The sequence below is a fragment of the Zingiber officinale genome, chromosome 1A (assembly GCF_018446385.1).
Source record: "Zingiber officinale cultivar Zhangliang chromosome 1A, Zo_v1.1, whole genome shotgun sequence".
Taxonomy (NCBI): domain Eukaryota; kingdom Viridiplantae; phylum Streptophyta; class Magnoliopsida; order Zingiberales; family Zingiberaceae; genus Zingiber; species Zingiber officinale.
The window spans coordinates 134,678,614-134,696,065 of NC_055987.1; the positions used below are offsets into that span (position 1 = coordinate 134,678,614).

Here is a 17,452-nt window from a genome sequence, read left to right on the forward strand (position 1 = left end):
CATATGTGATAATGATGGCAGTAGTTAGGGGATCAAAATTTGATAGAGAATTTTATCAAATCTATATATCTCCACTCATATATTTGTCAATTTAGAGACCACTAACATGGCAGTACCATGTTTTTTGTTTGTCAACATGGTAAACAGCCCTTTACGCATCGTCTATTTCACCTCAAGACCGACATTTTATGATGGACAGATACAACGCAAGAGAAGATGCTTTGAAAGTGCCAAAGATGGATAGGAAATGTCCCACGAAAGGCATTCGAAAGTTCGTTTTAGAGGCAACCATAAATCTAAATGTCAATTCAGTTATACGCAAGAAGCAAAGCAAAAGCTTAAGTGTGGTTATCTTATGCAAAAAACCTATGGACGGAAGTGATTATCACAAAGATTGCACATAATGATAAGGAAAATGAAATTAAATATGATAATAGATTAATGTGCTAAATGAAAATATATCATTTCAAATAAAAAAAAATCAAAGCTGAATTAGGAAGTGAAAGGAGATGAATCGGAAAATGAAATTAGAATGAAATGGTAACACATTATTTTAATCACTTTTTTAAAAACGATAATAAGAAACAAACATCATACTGACACCAAGAATAATGTTAGGAAGAAAACGTTGTTAGTTGTTTTATTACATGGTTCAACTGTAAACCGTAATGGAATTCTTCATACTACGATCCTGAGTTGGGGGGAAAAAAATCATATCTTTGAATGAGAATCAATTACTTACCAGAGTTAAACTGGGTAAAATTCCTCGTCAAAAGGATGAAACAAAATGAGGCCTCAGCTGTTTAGTGACCGTAAATGCATCTCACAAGGATCCCTCAGTAAATGAATTTAAGGTATAATGATGGTCTAAGAGAGATTTCACTACCGCACAAGGCTAATAGTATCAGATCCTCGTATATCTCCACTTTGAAGATGCAGATAACTTGCTTTTTCAAATAGGATTCTCACACTCAACTCTCTTCAGTTATAGCACAAAGCCTCTCTGAAACACCAAGAAGATCAAAATTAGAAAAATAATTGCACTCACAGAAAAACAGAAACAAGATCAATGTTCTAGGAAGAAGCTTAGTGAACCATAATAAAGTCCTACAGTCCGAATGCATGGCCTATCTAAAATATTCAATCATTTTCAGAGAAAGATGAATCTCCTTACTCATATATTCATATGCTACAATCATTGAAGTACCCCATGCTGACATGCTGATAAACCTGGGACCCAGCCCTCTATAAAAGCCTTTCCATCCATCTTCAGCAATCAATCTTCTAATCACTTGTCTTACATTTGGTTTCTGAGTATTGTCCATAACCTAAACAGAAAATTATTAATTAAACTGGAGACATCTGGGCATTGTCCATAATCTAAACACAAAAATTTTGAATGAGCAGGAGCTATATGGGTATTTCAATACCTAAACAGAAAATTCATGATTCAACTGAGGTATCTGGGTATTTCCATAACCTTAAAAAAAAAAAAATCTTGACTGAACTACCTTGAAAATAACTAATGTAGAAGCATGAAAAAGGTGACTGGACAATAAAACAATTCATAAGACAATTAAGGTGAATCCCAGTGTATGGCATCTTTATCACAAATCAAAATATAATTTCAAGATCTATAATTCATTTACTAATTGAGATTAAAGAGGTGATGCTCCTTGTTTGTATTGTAGGGATCAAGAATGTTCTAAACACATTCAATTTCAGTTTATGATCTGATGACTAAACTTTATCAGTGAGAATAAACTATTTGAAGTACTAAAAACCAATCTGAACTGTTAAAGTGAAGATGGCTACCTGCAGTCGGGTCTTGATAGTGTCAAGTGGTGTAGTGATACATGATGCTACAGAAGCTGCAACAACACCGCCAGTTGCTTGGACACAAATTATCTTCAACTGACTAGGAGGAACATTTTCTTTGTCATTGCCATGACCTAAGAATCTGCAAAATTGATCCAGCATAGACTGATCATTTCATCAAAAAGAGATGTTATGATACAATGCATCAACAAAAGAAGCAGATTTTTCCTGAGGAAAATGGTTTTCTTGAGAGAATCCTATAGCTATTAGCAGTAGAATGGTATAGCCAATATAACATAACACTTCCAGATTGTATAAGGTTAAACATTTGTATCAAGAGGAGAATCTCTAACATGAGAGTTTTTTCCTTGCAAGCCAATGACAAAAAGCCTGTCATCATCCAACAAAATTAGAACTGTTGAGACATGACATGCAAAATAAGAAGAAAATTGATTGACTAAAGATTAACAAAGATGTGGTCAGGGGACCTAGGGTTAGGGACTGAATTTAAACATGTCCCAGACCATGCTATAGGAAAGAGAGACCAGAGAGGATATCAATGGAGAATTCCCCTTCTTGTGGGAAAGAAATCCTTGTGAAAAGAATAGCGGACCTACAATATTATCGCATGTTGTGACTTGTGAATCAACAGGATAGGGGAATTGGATTATTTATTCGCTTGAGCAAAGCCCAATTACTACAGAATTATCATGAGAAAAAAAATGAAACAATAGCATTATGGGAAAGTAGATAATTTCTGAGCTATGGACTCACTGTAGTTGTTAACAACTCTCTTCTCCCTCAAACTGAACAATATGACGTGCATCAGACATTGGTGTTTCCAGGTTACCAAATCAGCTCGTATGAGACAACTTGCCTAGAAGATGACCTTCACAAACTTTGTGATGATATAATCTATGCAGCATCTCCACAATACTAAAGCCCAGAATCCCACGTAATGTCATATTGGAGCCACCTGATCTATGAACCATTATGCAATCTATCAAAGAAGACCACAATGACTAGCAATGAATCGTTTCATGATGCTTAGTTTGAGAGAAGCAAGGATGACATGGCTGCCAATGTGGTCAATTATGATAAGGATGGATAAAGACAAACATGCTCATTATTAAAGGCATCACAAGCCATCCATAGAATTCTAAAGAGTCTCAAGAGAATAAAAGCAGATATAAAAAGGTTTGTGATGCCAAAGAGCAATAGAGATGATTCCCGGAATGTAAATTTTTAGAATAGGAGGATAGTGACAAACACAGATTGACATTATTGATGTTGGATCTAATCCTCTAAGTCCACCCATGCCGGGGAAAAAGCCTGAATTGGCATATTTAAACAAGCCAGACAATACATGAGTGGACAAGATCAAGGAAGGCATCTTTGGTGGACGTAGGAAGAGTGATGAATCATAATTTCCCAAAAAGAATGAGCATAGAAAGCATTATCTCAGGTATGCTTGTACATGCAATCAAAAGGAAATGCCAACAAATGAACATAAGTTATGACAATAAAGCAAGCAGTATATTATCCACTCGTCTATTAGTTTAAAAAGAATAAGCTTTTCAAATGATTAAAAAGGGAGGGAATCAGCATCAAACCTCCATATAATCCGTTGGCTTGATCCATAACTTGCCCACCACACAGCACTAGAAGGAGCATATGTCATGATAGACAGACCAAATCCTCTGTAAAGTCCCCTGATTCCTTCAGACTTCAAAATTTTGCGAGCAACATCAAATCCACCATTATATTTAGCGAAACCAGAGTATCCTTGAACCATCAACTTTTGGCTAACCTAACAGATATCCAACTTATCAGGAAAAACAGTAAAAGATACTTCCTTTTCGTAGTACTAAAGATGAATAGAGTTGCATTAAAGTAGAATGTAGATAATCCCTGAAGTGATTTGATAGAATCTTAAAACTAACAAAGATGTTGGCAAAGCATGCAGATGAAATCCCTAGGTGGTTGCCTGTTGGAATAAATTTCATACCACATCTACAGGAACAAACACAGCTTGCGAGCATAGAGACCCTGACATGCCAGCAATGCCATTAGCTATAGCAGCTTGAACTGGTTCAGAAAGCTTAAATGGATCCACCAGCTTTAACGAAGCTGCCTTTGTCATCTCCAAAGAAGTGAGAAAAATGATCCGGGCAGGAATAGCTCCAGTTATTACTGTCCCAAACCCCCTATAGAGACCAGGTATGCCATCAGTCTTCAGAATATTTTTGAAAGCCGAAAATGCATTCTTCTGCACAGCATCTTTTGAAGCCACTTGCATCCTGGTCTTTATTACAGATAGAGGATACAGTACCACAGTAACACCACTGAAAATTCCTGCTCCAACAACATATAATTTGGTCTTGTCAAGCCTGCAGAATAAAACACAAGTTGCAACTATAACAAGAAACTAGAATGATGAAGAAACGTAGGTTGTAATAAACAAACAGAAACATAACTACGACACATAAATTAGGAAGAGAGTAAAATCAGTGTTCTTGGCATGAACACCTTTCAACAATAATGAAATGGACAAGTTGTAGGGAAATCATAGCAAAATAACCTCCGTACAATTGAAAATGAAGTGGATCAATTTGTTCTCATCTGCAGCATTTCCCATGGATGCCAAACATTATATCTCAAATCTCATCTTTCAGAACAAACTTTTCTTAATATAACATCTCAAGGTTCAAACCTAATGATTCAATCATAGTTGTTTGTTTATGACAAAATAGAGCATTTTATTTCATCAAATAGACCGAGCTTCCATCATTACATCTATTTAAATACTTTTTTTTTTCAAAAAAGAAAAGGCGGAGAAAAATAACAGCAAGCACAATACGCAAGAAGTGTAAATGTTGTCAGCTAAATAACCTCAACATGTAATAGATCTAGGGTGACGCCAAACATATTGAATCTTTCAAATAGAAAAACAAGAACGGTCTAAATGAACAAACCTCACAAGAACATATTCAGGTTATCAGCAAGATCCGGACCCAGAAGACAATTACAACCTGGAATACTCAGAAACCCTAAACTTGATGGAAACAAAACCGAACAAAACATCATGAAGACCCCCAATGGCAAACTCACACCCAAGTAAACAAAAACAAGATCAGCGTATCAACAGAGAATAAACACACAAACGGTGTTAGCAACATCCAATCGCACTAAGAAAGTCGAATCTCAAAGGGAAAAGAAGGAAATAACAGCTTACTTGTCCCAGTTAATCTCAGTCTGATCGAAAGATGGGACCGCAGGGCGAGCAATCTCTCTTGAACCCATCTGCTAAGCTACCAGTTCAAATCAAGAAACCCCGAAGAAGAAGGAATGGCTCCAACTCAAGACACTGCGATCGAGAGAGTAAGAAAAGGGCGGAAGTTGACCGCCGGAAGAAGCCAAAGGTATGGCCGGTCGGGTTGGGTACTGGTGCGTTTTTCAAGCTGCGTATGACCTGATACGCTTTAAACGGGTTGTTCGGGCATAACTCAAAACTCTCTTGACCTTCCCGAAAACGGGCTTGGGTCCAGATGGCCCATGCCCCAGCCAGACGGAGCCATGAGCTTCAGTGTCTATTTTTTTTAATTATATAATAATATTATTAAAACATAAAAAACTAATTAAGATTTTAATATTTACCTAATTATATTTTAAAATATAAATAATATGACTAGATTAATATGGATATTATATTAAAATAAAATGTATTTAATTGTTATTTAAATTTGACCTTTCGATGTTCCACGGGTTATCTACATGTCTTTAATATAAAAAATTCAAATCAAACTTTAGTGTTAGTTTAGGGAGTGTATTTAATTAAGAGATGGAATGTTTTTTATTAATTTTATTTAATAATAGATTTTTATAAAATTAATAGATTTTTATTAATTTTTATAAAATCTCATATAGTTGTGAAAAAAATTTCATGGAGTTCTATAGACTTTTTTTGTAAGACTTTTATAAATATTTGTAAACTTTTATGAAAACTTATGAATTTACGGGAAAAAAAAATTTTAAGTTTCGTTATTGCCAATATGATAAATATCGTTTCACATTCGATTCGCTATTATATCTCTCTATGCATTGACATTTGTTCATTGTTGTTCTTGAGTATCAAATAATTGATCAAAACAATCAACACCATAAACTTATTTTGACAAGGATGATGAAGCTTCATTATCTGGTTCAACTAAAAATTCATCAGAACAACATTCTTTACGAAGAAAATTATGTAATCTGGCACAAGCCAAAACAAGCTCGACTTGTATAGTATATGAAAATAGAAGAGTTGTTTTGAATATTTTAAATTATGATTTAAATATTTCAAATACCCTCTCAATGATGTTCCTCAAGGAGGCATGACAATGATTGAACAACTTCTTTTCATTTTTTGGGTGACGACCTTGGTCAGTGAATTCCTAGAGATAATATCGCATACCTCAAAATGAGCCAAAAATTGATGCCAATTTGTATATCCACTATCTACTAAATAATATTTACCTATAAAACCAGACCAAATATAAATAACATATGCAATTTTGAAAAATTACAAAAAAAAAAAAAAAGCAAGTAATATATAGAATAAAATATATATACTTTGTGGAATTTTAAGCCCGTTATTTCTTGATAAAACATCTGTCAAATATTTGAATTATGGATAGATCCCCCACTGAGCATATATATGAATCTTAAATCAAAGTTACAATTAGTTGTCAAAATATTTTGAAAAATCATTCCATGACAATTAAATTTATTTTTTTAATAAAATAATAAATAACAAATTTGTACATAAGAAATTTTTTCAACTTTTTATACTTTTAATTTATTTTGGCTAAAACAAAAATAGAATAACGTCTCACTTTATACTTAAAAAAAAATAATATAATTTTAAATCCAACAATATTATAATAATTTTAAATATTGTTTATTTATAAATTTGATCAAAATTATCGTGAAATGTTGATTTATTATTTAATTTGGTCAAACTTTTAATAAAGTATTGCATTGAAAGAAAAAAAAACAATCATAATTTGAGAAAAAATAAAATATATTATAGTTTTTAATATATCGTGAATCAACTATAAAGGCACAGTAATAGGATAAAGGGTTTGCTAGAGGAGAGGATACCAGGGGAAAAGATAAAAAAACAATGAATTCAAAAAGTTAATTCAAATTAATAGATTAATAGATAAACACAAACAATAAAATTCACGATGACCCAAAAAGAAAAATGCATGAAAAAAGAGAAAAAGAAAGAAACTCAAAATAAAATATCTGAGCTTATAGATTATCGGGTTAGTTGGTACAAGTTGTGGGTTGAACAGCAATTAAAGCCTTTATATCCCATGATTATTCTAACAAAAATGTTATATACAGATCATTTTTATAAACTGAAAGCTTATGACGAATTGAAGAAGAAGAAGATGAGAATCTCGAAAGAGATGGTCAATGATGTGATCAGTAAGGCAAACAAGTCACTCAGTAAAGGTGAGGTTTTGTGGCGCTTGATGCTGCGACTCGACCTTGATGTTTGTTGTGCCTATTCTAGAAATCTTGAGCAATTGGACACTTTTGTTACCTTTCAAATCGAGTCACAATTGGACTCGAAAAGTCTCCTATCTACAATCAATGAGCAAATTGTCAGGCATTCGAGCAAACATAGCTGCGAGAGCACTTGACAAAATACTTTAGAGGACTCTCGGCTTTGCATAAAATGCATACTCGAGAAGGAACTCGAAGAGTGGAACGATTGGGGCATGCAAAAGGTGATGTAGGCTGCTAAAAGGTTGAAAAAGGATAGGACCTTTAAGATCAAAGAAATAATTAAAATCGAGAAGAGAAAGGACTTATTCGTAGGAGATTTGAAGTATATAGAAATCTCAAGGGTGAGGAGCAGACTTATTTTATTTTATTTTTAAAGTTGTACTAAGTATTTTGGAGAGCTTTTATTGGTTAAAATTTGTATCCAAGAAATTCTAAAAGAATCTATAAAAATCTATTGAAACTTTTGATATCAAAAGATTTTCATAGAGTTTTAAAAAAGTCAAGTTTGAATACCATATGACTTTTTAAACTCTATAAAAATCTAATTTAAATACTACTACATTTCTATAAAATTTATAAAAGTCTAGATTGAATATGCCTAGACTTTTAAAATCCACAAAAGTCATTCAAAATAATTAAAAGTTCAACATTGAATACACCTCCTAAAAGTTTTGTTATCTTACGTATCCATTTGTGGGCACTTCATGAGAATCTAATATATTTTTTTATTTTTATTTTATTTAGGTTAAATATTATTTCCTAAACTTTAAAAATATTAATATTAGACACTCACAATATTTAAAAGTCAAGTCCAAGCATGAGTTCCAATAAAATATTTAATCAAACCAATCAAACCAAATTTATACTTGATTCCTAGGAGTCAAATCCATTACTTAGATAGACCATATCTAAGCTATGACTCAGGGGGAGCAAGTAGAAAAACAATTCAACCTGTTGGGACCGCTGGACTGACTAGAAGGGGGGTTGAATAACCCTGTAAAAATTAAAAACACAACCCTTCTCGATCTTTCAAAATAACACTTCCATAAATAATGTAAACAAATAAAACAGGGAAGAAGAGGCAAAGAAGTTTTACTTGGTTACAACCGGGGAGGTTGTGAATCCAAGGAAGTTGAAGCGCACTAACTATCACCTTCAGGCGGAGAAGTCTCTTACAACATTTAAGCACAGAAAATAAAGAAGCTAAACTACAAATGGAGCGCACAAGTGTTGGAAATGCTAATTGCTTGAGTTGATCATCTTCTTGGACCAAGGCTATATTTATAGCCTTGGTCGGGGTGCTTGGAAGGGTTCCAGGCGCTTGTGAGGAGATCAAACTTTATCCCTTCTCACATAGATCGCGTTTGACCGCGATCTTGATAAACTTCAGATTCAAGCACTCGGACCAAGAAAGTCAATAGAGTTGACTTTTTCTGGTTCGGGCCCTCTACTCCGGTTCCGTTCGTCTTGGTCCAGATCTTTCACTCTGGCTCGCTTGGGTGATTTCGGCCAACCGAAATAAGGCTCACCCGAATCTAATGTTAGCCTTCTCAAACAGACTTCCGCTTCGGTTTCTCGTCCCTCGGAATCGTCGCGTGCTTCTTTCTCGTTCGCCAGTGTACTCATCCGCAGCTCTTCGTCCCTCGGTCGCACCCCGTGCCGACCTTCTCGCTAGCTGTGTTTCTTGCTCTCCGAGCAATCTTCCGCTCCAGCTTCTTATCCCTCGGAAACACCGTATGCTTCCTTCTCGTCTGCCGGTGTACTCTTCAGTAGCGCCTCGTCCCTCAAACGCACTCTCCCGTGGCGTCCTGTTGGATCGAGAAGCACTAGAAGGGGGAGAGTGAATAGCGCTCGTGGCTTTCACTTGCGTTTCAGAAAACTCACAGTGGAAATAAGATAAAGACAAACACAAAGAACAAAGACACCAAGATTTTTACTTGGTTCGGAGCCTTGGGCGACTCCTACTCCAAGGCCCGTGATCGTTGATCGCTTTCGGTGGATAATCACTATCAATTCGTAAATCTTTTACAACTTAAAATTACAAGTGCTGAATAAATAATTACAATACCGACAACACAAAAGATGAGGAAAGTTCGTCGTCAGTTGTGGGAGCAGCAGAGCGTTGTTTGAGCATTTGTAGCAGCGTACAAGTGTACAGGATGTTTTGTTTGAGTTGATGTCAAAGCTGCTTCTCGAGGCTCCTTTTATAGGCTCCGCATGACTGATCTAGATCCTCAAAGCTTAAGATCAGGTTTGACCCAAGGCGGATCGGTCGACCGATCCCCACGTTCGGTCGACCGATCAGATGATCACCTCCTCATCCGATTTGCCCGATCCGCTCGCTCCGCTTCGATCTGGTCAACTCCTATCTCTGGTTCGGTCGACCGATAACCAGGTTCGGTCGACCAATCCCCTAGTCAAGCTCGGTCCACTCGCTGGAAATCTGACCTGCTGCTTGGGGGTTCGGTCGACCGATCCAAACGTTCAGTCGATCGATCCCGGTCAGTTCTACCCCTGCACAAAATGTTAGTCTCTTGCAAAACAGAGTTAGAACATAACAGATAATATATTAGAAAAATAAGTTTGACAGTCTTCAGATTGCCCGGTTCTGACTTCATATTTCTGATCGGAAATCCTAGGTCGAACCGACGCCTACTATTCCCTCAGCGGGGAACGAGTCCTCACCTACTCCACTCAGGAGAGCAGACCTGATGCCAATCCGGTCTTCCAGACTGACTGGACTTTCTAGCTAGGGTTACCACCCCCTAGGGGTTTTCGGCACCTAGGGTTACCTCCCCCTAGGACCTAAGGTTACCCCCCTTAGGATTTCCACCACCTAGGGTTACCACCCCCTAAGACCTAATTTTGTTGCCCCTTAGGGTTTTCGGCCTGCCTAACTACAGTTAGGAGTTTCCTGAAAAACCTCATTCACACATGTTAGATAACAAAATAACTTAACTTTGAATCCCTTTGCCATTATCAAAACTTGGGTTCGATCGTCGGATGCTTCACGCACCATCAATATCCCCCTTTTTGATTATGACAACGAAAATTTAAAGTTAAGTAAAACAATACTATAAAGGATTTTCAAAGACAGCATAATCATAACGGTATAAAAATAGGACAAACATAAACTTTGAAAAAGAACTCCCCCTTAATAAAAACTTACAAAAATTCCCCCTTAATAAAAGCTCCTCTTAAAAATTTAATTTGAATTTTAATTTCTTTGTTTGAATTTTCTTATACTCTCCCCCTTTGCCATATATCAAAATAAGCAAGAAAGTAAAGACAAAATAGGAAAATAATCAGTGGCCTTAGCTAAGAATAACTTCTTTTTGAGAGATAATTTATCTTTTTAGAACGTTTACATAGAGAATTAGAAATACTTTGATAAATACTTAGCTTTTTAGAATAAATTTTCTTGTAACACTTTTAGCTAAGTGAAATCAAAGGTTTTATCATAAATTTAAAAAGGCTTTTTCTTTTAAATTTTGAAAAGCCTTTTTTACTTAGATAAATTTGAAAAGCTTTTGAAAAATACTTAGCCAAATTTGAAGTACTTAGCCAATTTTGAAAGACTTTTTGAAAAATACTTAACCAAATTTAAAAAGCTTTTACAAAATACTTAGTTAAATTTGAAAAACTTTTTGCAAGAACACTTAGCTTTTTAGAGGAAATTTTATTGTAAGATTTTTTAGCTAAGTGAACTCAAAATCTCAAAACTTGATTTTAGAAATAGATTTAGCTCAGGGAAAGTTTTGATTTGAAAAGTAACTTAGCTAAAAAGTTTGTAGATGATAAAACTTTAAAGTATATAAAATGTTAAAAAATCTTATAGAAAAGAACTTTTTTTGGGTTAAGAAGTTGATTTAAATTTAGCTTAAATTTTAGCACCACCACTTGATTTAAATAATTTTAGCTAAGGCCACCCTAAAAAAACATTCAAAAAGTCCTATAGTCCAAGCATGAGTAAAAAAAAATAAAACTCAATACTTAATTTCTTGGCCACATGTATAACCATTAGCTACTAACTGTCTACATAGAGAACAACAATTTTTCACTTGTTAGTCAAGTTAGGTTAGTGATCCAGTTATTTTTGACTAAGTCTGGATAACTTAACTTGATTAATGTAAGTTAGGTATTTATAACCCAGACTTATATCGATGCACATACATAAGCATACTGAAATCCAGGTAGTCCCTATGCCTCTCACACCATTCTAAGTATTTTCAAACACAAGCAAGTTAACCCTAGGGTGCTTGCGAGATGCTCTGGCTAAAACTAGGGGTACATGATTTCTAGGGGGTGCAATCCTAGGCTAAACTAGATTTTTGAAAAACTAACAAAAGTTGAAATTTTGAAAAATAATTTTCCTAGGAGTTTAAAACTAATTTTAAAAACAAGTTGAGAAAATATAGTAAGCAGAAAATAAGTTCTATTCTACTAAGCACATCCCTATTTGTCTTATAAGTGAACTGAACTCAAGTTCAGGTAAGGGCTTTGTGAATATGTCAGCTAGGTTTGATTTTGACTCAACATAGTTAAGTACAATATTACCCTTAGCTACGTGATCCCTTACAAAGTGGTGCTTTACTTTTATATATTTAGTCCTTGAGTGGTGAATTGGGTTTTTGGTTAGATTAATTGAACTTATATTATCAATTGAAATTTTTATTTTCTGATATCCTAGTTGATAGTCTTTTAGGGTATGCATCATCCATAATAATTGAGATGCACATTCTCCTAGGGCTATATATTCAGCTTCAGTGGTAGATAAATCAACACAGCGTTGCTTTCTGCTTGACCAACTTACTAGGCACTGACATAGAAATTGACAGCTATCACTTGTGCTTTTTCTATCTAGTTTGCACCCGACATAGTTTGAGTCAGAATAGCCGGTTAGATCAAGGGTGAAAGATCTAGGGTACCATAATCCTACATTTAGGGTTCCCTTAATATACCTAAGTATTCTTTTAACGTATGTGAAGTGTGACTCTTTTGCATAAGATTAATATCTTGCATACATACCTACTGCAAAAAGAATGTCCAGTCGACTCGCAGTTAGGTACAGTAAACTTCCTATCACACTTCGATAATATTTCAGGTCTATAGGTTTTCCTTCTAAGTCTGAGTCAATTTTATGTTGCTAGCCATTGGTGTATTAGTAATTTTTGAATTATCCATTCCGAATTTTCTAATTAATTCCTTAGCATATTTAGTTTGAAAAATATAAATTTCATCTTTGGTTTGTTTAATTTGTAGATCTAGGAAAAAGTTAAGTTCACCTACTAGACTCATTTCAAATTCATTTTTCATTAATTTGGTAAATTCTTTTAAAAATTTGAAATTAGTTGAGCCAAAAATTATATCGTCTACATATATTTGAGCTATAAAAATATAATTTTCTAGGGTTTTTTACAAATAGGGTTGGATCTATTTGACCTTGGTTAACCCTTTAGATATTAGATAATTGGATAGACGTTCATACCAAGCCCTAGGTGCTTGCTTTAGTCCATATAGGGCCTTTTTTAGCCTAAAGACATGATTTGAATATTCTAAGTCCTCAAATCCGGGGGGTTGACATACATATACCTCTTCTTTAATAAATCTGTTTAAGAAAGTGGATTTTACATCCATTTGATAAAGCTTGAATCCTTTATGTGCTACATAGGCCAACAATATCCTAATAGATTCAAGTCTGGTTACAGGGGTATAGGTCTCATCATAGTCTAACTCTTCTACTTGGTTGAACCCTTTAGCTACTAACCTTGCTTTGTTTCTAACTATTTCACCCTGATCATTTAACTTGTTCCTAAAAACCCATTTAGTATCAATTATGGTCTTGTTAATGGGTTTATGTACTAATTCTCAGACCTGATTTCTTTCAAATTGGGCTAATTTCTCTTGCATTGCTAGTGTCCAGTCTGGGTCGGGTAGGCTTCGTCTAAAGTTTTGGATTAATTTTGGAAATCAGGGCTATTTGGCTTAGGTTCCTATAGGATGACCTAGTTTTGACTCCTAGAGTTGGATCACCCAAAATTTGGTCAGATGGGTGATTAATATTTATTCTTGTTGGTCTTATAGTTGGGTCAGTAATTGGTTCTTGTAATTCACTAGGTTCAAGTGGAATTTCTTCATCATCTTCTAAATTTCTTGAGTTAATATTTTCTATATTGATATTTTCATTTACTACATTAGGTAATTCATCAAAAATTACATTTGTAGTTTCTTCAACTTTTAGGGTATTTTTGTTGTAAATCCTATATGCCCTACTAGTTGTTGAGTACCCTAAAAATATTCCTGGGGTTGTTTTTTATGTAAATTTTCCTAAATAGTCTTTGGTGTTTAAAATAAATACTTTATAGCCAAATACTTTTAAATAGTTTAAGTTAGGAATTTTATTATAATATATTTCATAAGGTGTTTTATTTTGATATTTATTAAGTAAAATTCTATTTTGTATATAACAAACTGTATTAATTGCTTCATCACAGAATTGGTTAGATAGTTTGTATTCATTCAACATGGTCCTAGCGGCTTCTTGTAGGATTTTGTTTTTCTGTTCTACTAGACCATTTTGTTGGGGGGTCCTAGGGCATGAGTATTCGTGTTTATAGCCATTAATTTCACAAAATTCAATAAATTTATGATTTTCAAATTCTCCCCCATAGTCACTTCTAATTCTTTTTATTTGAGTGTCTTTTTCATTTTCTATTAATTTTCAAAAGATTTTAAAAACTTCAAAGGTTTCATCTTTAGTTTTTATGAATTTTACCCAAGTAAATCTTGAGTAGTCATCGATTATCACTAAGCAATATTGGTTTTTGCTTAGTGACTTGGCTCCGTGTGAATTAAACAAGTCTAGGTGAAGGAGCTCAAGTATAGAAGTTGTTTTGTTTAGGTTGGTTAACTTATGGTTTAACTTGGTTTGTTTACCTTGCTGACAAGCATCACAAGTTGAATTTTCAATAAATTTTAATTTAGGTAGACCTCTAACTAAACCATTTTGACTCATTTTTGAAATGAGTCTAGTATGAGTGTGACCCAGTCTCCTGTGCCACAACTCGGTTTCCTCTTGTTGTGTCAATAAACACTCTTGTGAAGAGGTAGGTAGGTCTATTGTATAAATATTCTTTTTCCTAATTCCCTTAAGTGTGATTTCAGGATTATTAATATTCTTAATTATGCATTCATTTTTTTGAAAAAGTGACTAAGTATCCTGAGTCACATAACTGGCTAACACTAAGTAAATTGAAACTAAATTGTTCAACTAATAACACTTTTCGAATATAAAAATCAGAATTTAATTGGATATTACCCATTCCGATTACCTTAAGGGTTCAGTTATTACCGAATGCAACCGACCCTAGGTTCTTGAGTTTCAGTTTAGTGAATTTCAGTCTGTCTCCAGTCATGTGCCTGGAGCATTCACTATCTAGCATCCATTGATCCAATTCTTTATGTTCCTACATAAAGTATTTGATTTGGGTCAATTTGATGGATTTAGAAAATAATTTGACTAAATTAACTTAATGTTCCATCTCACCTAGTTTAGATGATCAACCATGGTATTCCTATGGGTGTTTGTGAGATGGTTTATTAAGTTAATTGGTTTAAGTTAATTTATTTTATTTAGTTGATTAAGTTAATTTATTAGTTAAGTCAATTAGTTAAGTTAATTAATTAGATTTTAGTTAATTATAAAGTTAATTAAGTTAATTTATTTTAGTTTATTAAGTTGATTAAGTTAATTTATTTTAGTTTATTAAGTTGATTAAGTTAATTCATTAGTTAAGTCGATTAGTTAAGTTACTTAATTAGATTTTAGTTAATTATTAAGTTAATTAAGTTATTAAATTGATTAATTAGAAATTATTGAGTTAATTATTCACTAAATTAGATTAAATTATTAAGTTGATTGTTAATTACTTAGATTAAATTATTAAGTTAATTAATTGGATTGGATTAAATTATTTAATTAGATTAGACTAAGTTCAACCAAGATCCATATCACCCGATTCTAAGTTTATCAATCAGGGAACCTTGAGTAGTTTTGTGAGATGATTATCTTAATTTAGATTATTTCTAAGGATTAATTTATATTTGAGTAAAACTTAGGGCTTCCAATTGATTAATTAAATATACATTTCGAAGATTGGCTCCCAGATTGTGGCGAGGCACTAGGCCTTCTTGAGTATAGGATCATCCACCACTTCTAGACAGAGCCTTTCAAAGAAAATATATATTTAATTTCCCTTTTGAAACCCCTAGGTTTAACTAAATAAGTGTAAATTATGCCTAGGTCCTTAATCTATCCTAGTCTAAACATGCTTATTATAAGAAAAAAGTAAATAAACATCAAGCAATTTTATCTATTTTTTAAGATAGTTTTTCTATTGGTCCCTCTGGATCATAGCCTCGATATGGTCTATCAAGATAATGTACTTGATCCTTGGGGGCCCAATATTGACCAAGTCCAACTTGATTGACCAAGTTGGACTTAGGTACCCATGCTTGGACTATCTTTCTATTCGGTCTGTTAACAAGCGATAAATAAGATTAATATTTCTTTTTAGCTTTAAATCCTAGTCTGGATCGATTGTATACGACTTTTTATTTTCCAAGAATTAAGTCAAGATTCTTGGAACCTAGTGTAAACCGTTCCAATGCAGTTTTCAAATCCTTGACTTGAATTTTTAGGCTGGAATTCTCTTCCTCAAGTTTTTGGACTTGAGTTGAGGTTCCAGTTTGAATAGGGTCAGCCAAGGATTCGGTATTAGTCACTTCTTTAAGGGATGTTACTTCCTTTAGAAGTGACTTGATTCGACCATTAGACTTAGCTAGTTTACGCATTAAGTAATTTATTAAATTATACAAACAAAATGTAGTTACAGAGGGGTTTGACCCTTCATAAATGGATACAGATCCGTGGCTTCTCTCGGACTCAGCTTCCGATTCGTCCTCGCTTCCGGATTCATTGATTTGGTACCGGGCCATCATTGCGAGGAAACTTGTCTGTTCGAGTTCTTCACCGTCAGACTCTTCCGAAGAAGACTCATCCCAAGTCACTTTCAGGGCCTTCTTCCTTCTTGGTTTCTTCGCATCTTTCTGGTTCAGGTAGTTGGCCTTATTGTGCCCCTTTTGGTTGTATCCGTAGCACGTCACCTCGAACTTCACCTTTGGTTGGGCCTCCTTGGACTGGATTACCTTTTTGACATCCTTCTTGTTGAAGCCACTCTTCTTTGTGTAGAGTTTCCTCACCAGGTTGACGAGTTCGGCCGTGAGCTCATCGTCGTCGTCGTCTGAATCTAGTTCTTCTTTTGATTCTGGTTTGGTTCTGCGCTTTGTTTTAGCTTCTTGGGTTCTGCTTGTACCTGCAACCAAAGCTATACCCTTCTTGGCCGGACATGAGTTAATCTGTTCATGTAATTCAAATTCTACAAATAACTCATCTAACTTGATTGAAGAGAGATCCTTAGAAACCTTGAACGCATCAACTATAGATGCCCACAAGGTATTCCTCGGAAAGCCGTTTAAGGCATACCTCAATATGTCGCGATTCTCCACCCTTTGGCCGATTGTGTGGAGTCCGTTCAATAGGTATTGTATGCGGGCGTGCAGTTGGCTTGCCGTTTCATTTTCCTACAATTTAATGTTATATAGTTTATTTAAAATAAGGTCTCTCTTGCTTACCTTTGTGTCTGATGTACCCTCGTGTAGTTCGATTAGCTTTTGCCACAACTCCTTTGTACTTGAGAAAGATCCTACTCTGTTGAGTTCCTCCTTTGTTAGGCCACACTGGAGGGTGTAGGTCTCTTTGGCATTTGCTTCTACCTTCTTGATTAGGGTTGCATCCTAGTTCTCGCAAGGTATCGATTTGTCGACGCCGTCAGTTGGAAGTTCGAGTCCGGTCTTGACGATCATCCACATCTTGAACTGGATCTGCATGTATGACTCCATTCGACCCTTCCAGTAGCCGAAGTCTTCTCCGGTGAAGAGCGGTGGGCGGGCAGTAGCCGTAGTCTTCTTGTTGAGCCATTGAAAACTTGCACACATAAAAATAGGAAAAATC

At 34.7% G+C, this 17,452-nt stretch overlaps 1 protein-coding gene across 2 annotated transcripts; it reads right to left on the minus strand.

Moving 5' to 3' along the window:
• Positions 1 to 578: 578 nt before the first annotated feature.
• Positions 579 to 5,279, minus strand: LOC122034487 (solute carrier family 25 member 44-like). Of its 2 annotated transcripts, none has more exons than XM_042593765.1 (6): positions 5,054 to 5,279; positions 3,827 to 4,208; positions 3,432 to 3,628; positions 1,816 to 1,960; positions 1,175 to 1,328; positions 579 to 1,003 (listed from the first exon to the last, which is right to left on the minus strand). In XM_042593765.1, the coding sequence occupies exons 1-6, from the start codon at positions 5,119 to 5,121 to the stop codon at positions 972 to 974; spliced, it is 978 nt and encodes a 325-aa protein (XP_042449699.1). In that variant the 5' UTR covers positions 5,122 to 5,279; the 3' UTR covers positions 579 to 971. The 2 variants fall into 2 exon arrangements, with proteins under 2 accessions (XP_042449699.1, XP_042449707.1); XM_042593773.1 differs by having other exon boundaries at positions 3,827 to 4,173; positions 5,054 to 5,268.
• Between the last annotated feature and the right edge of the window lie 12,173 nt (positions 5,280 to 17,452).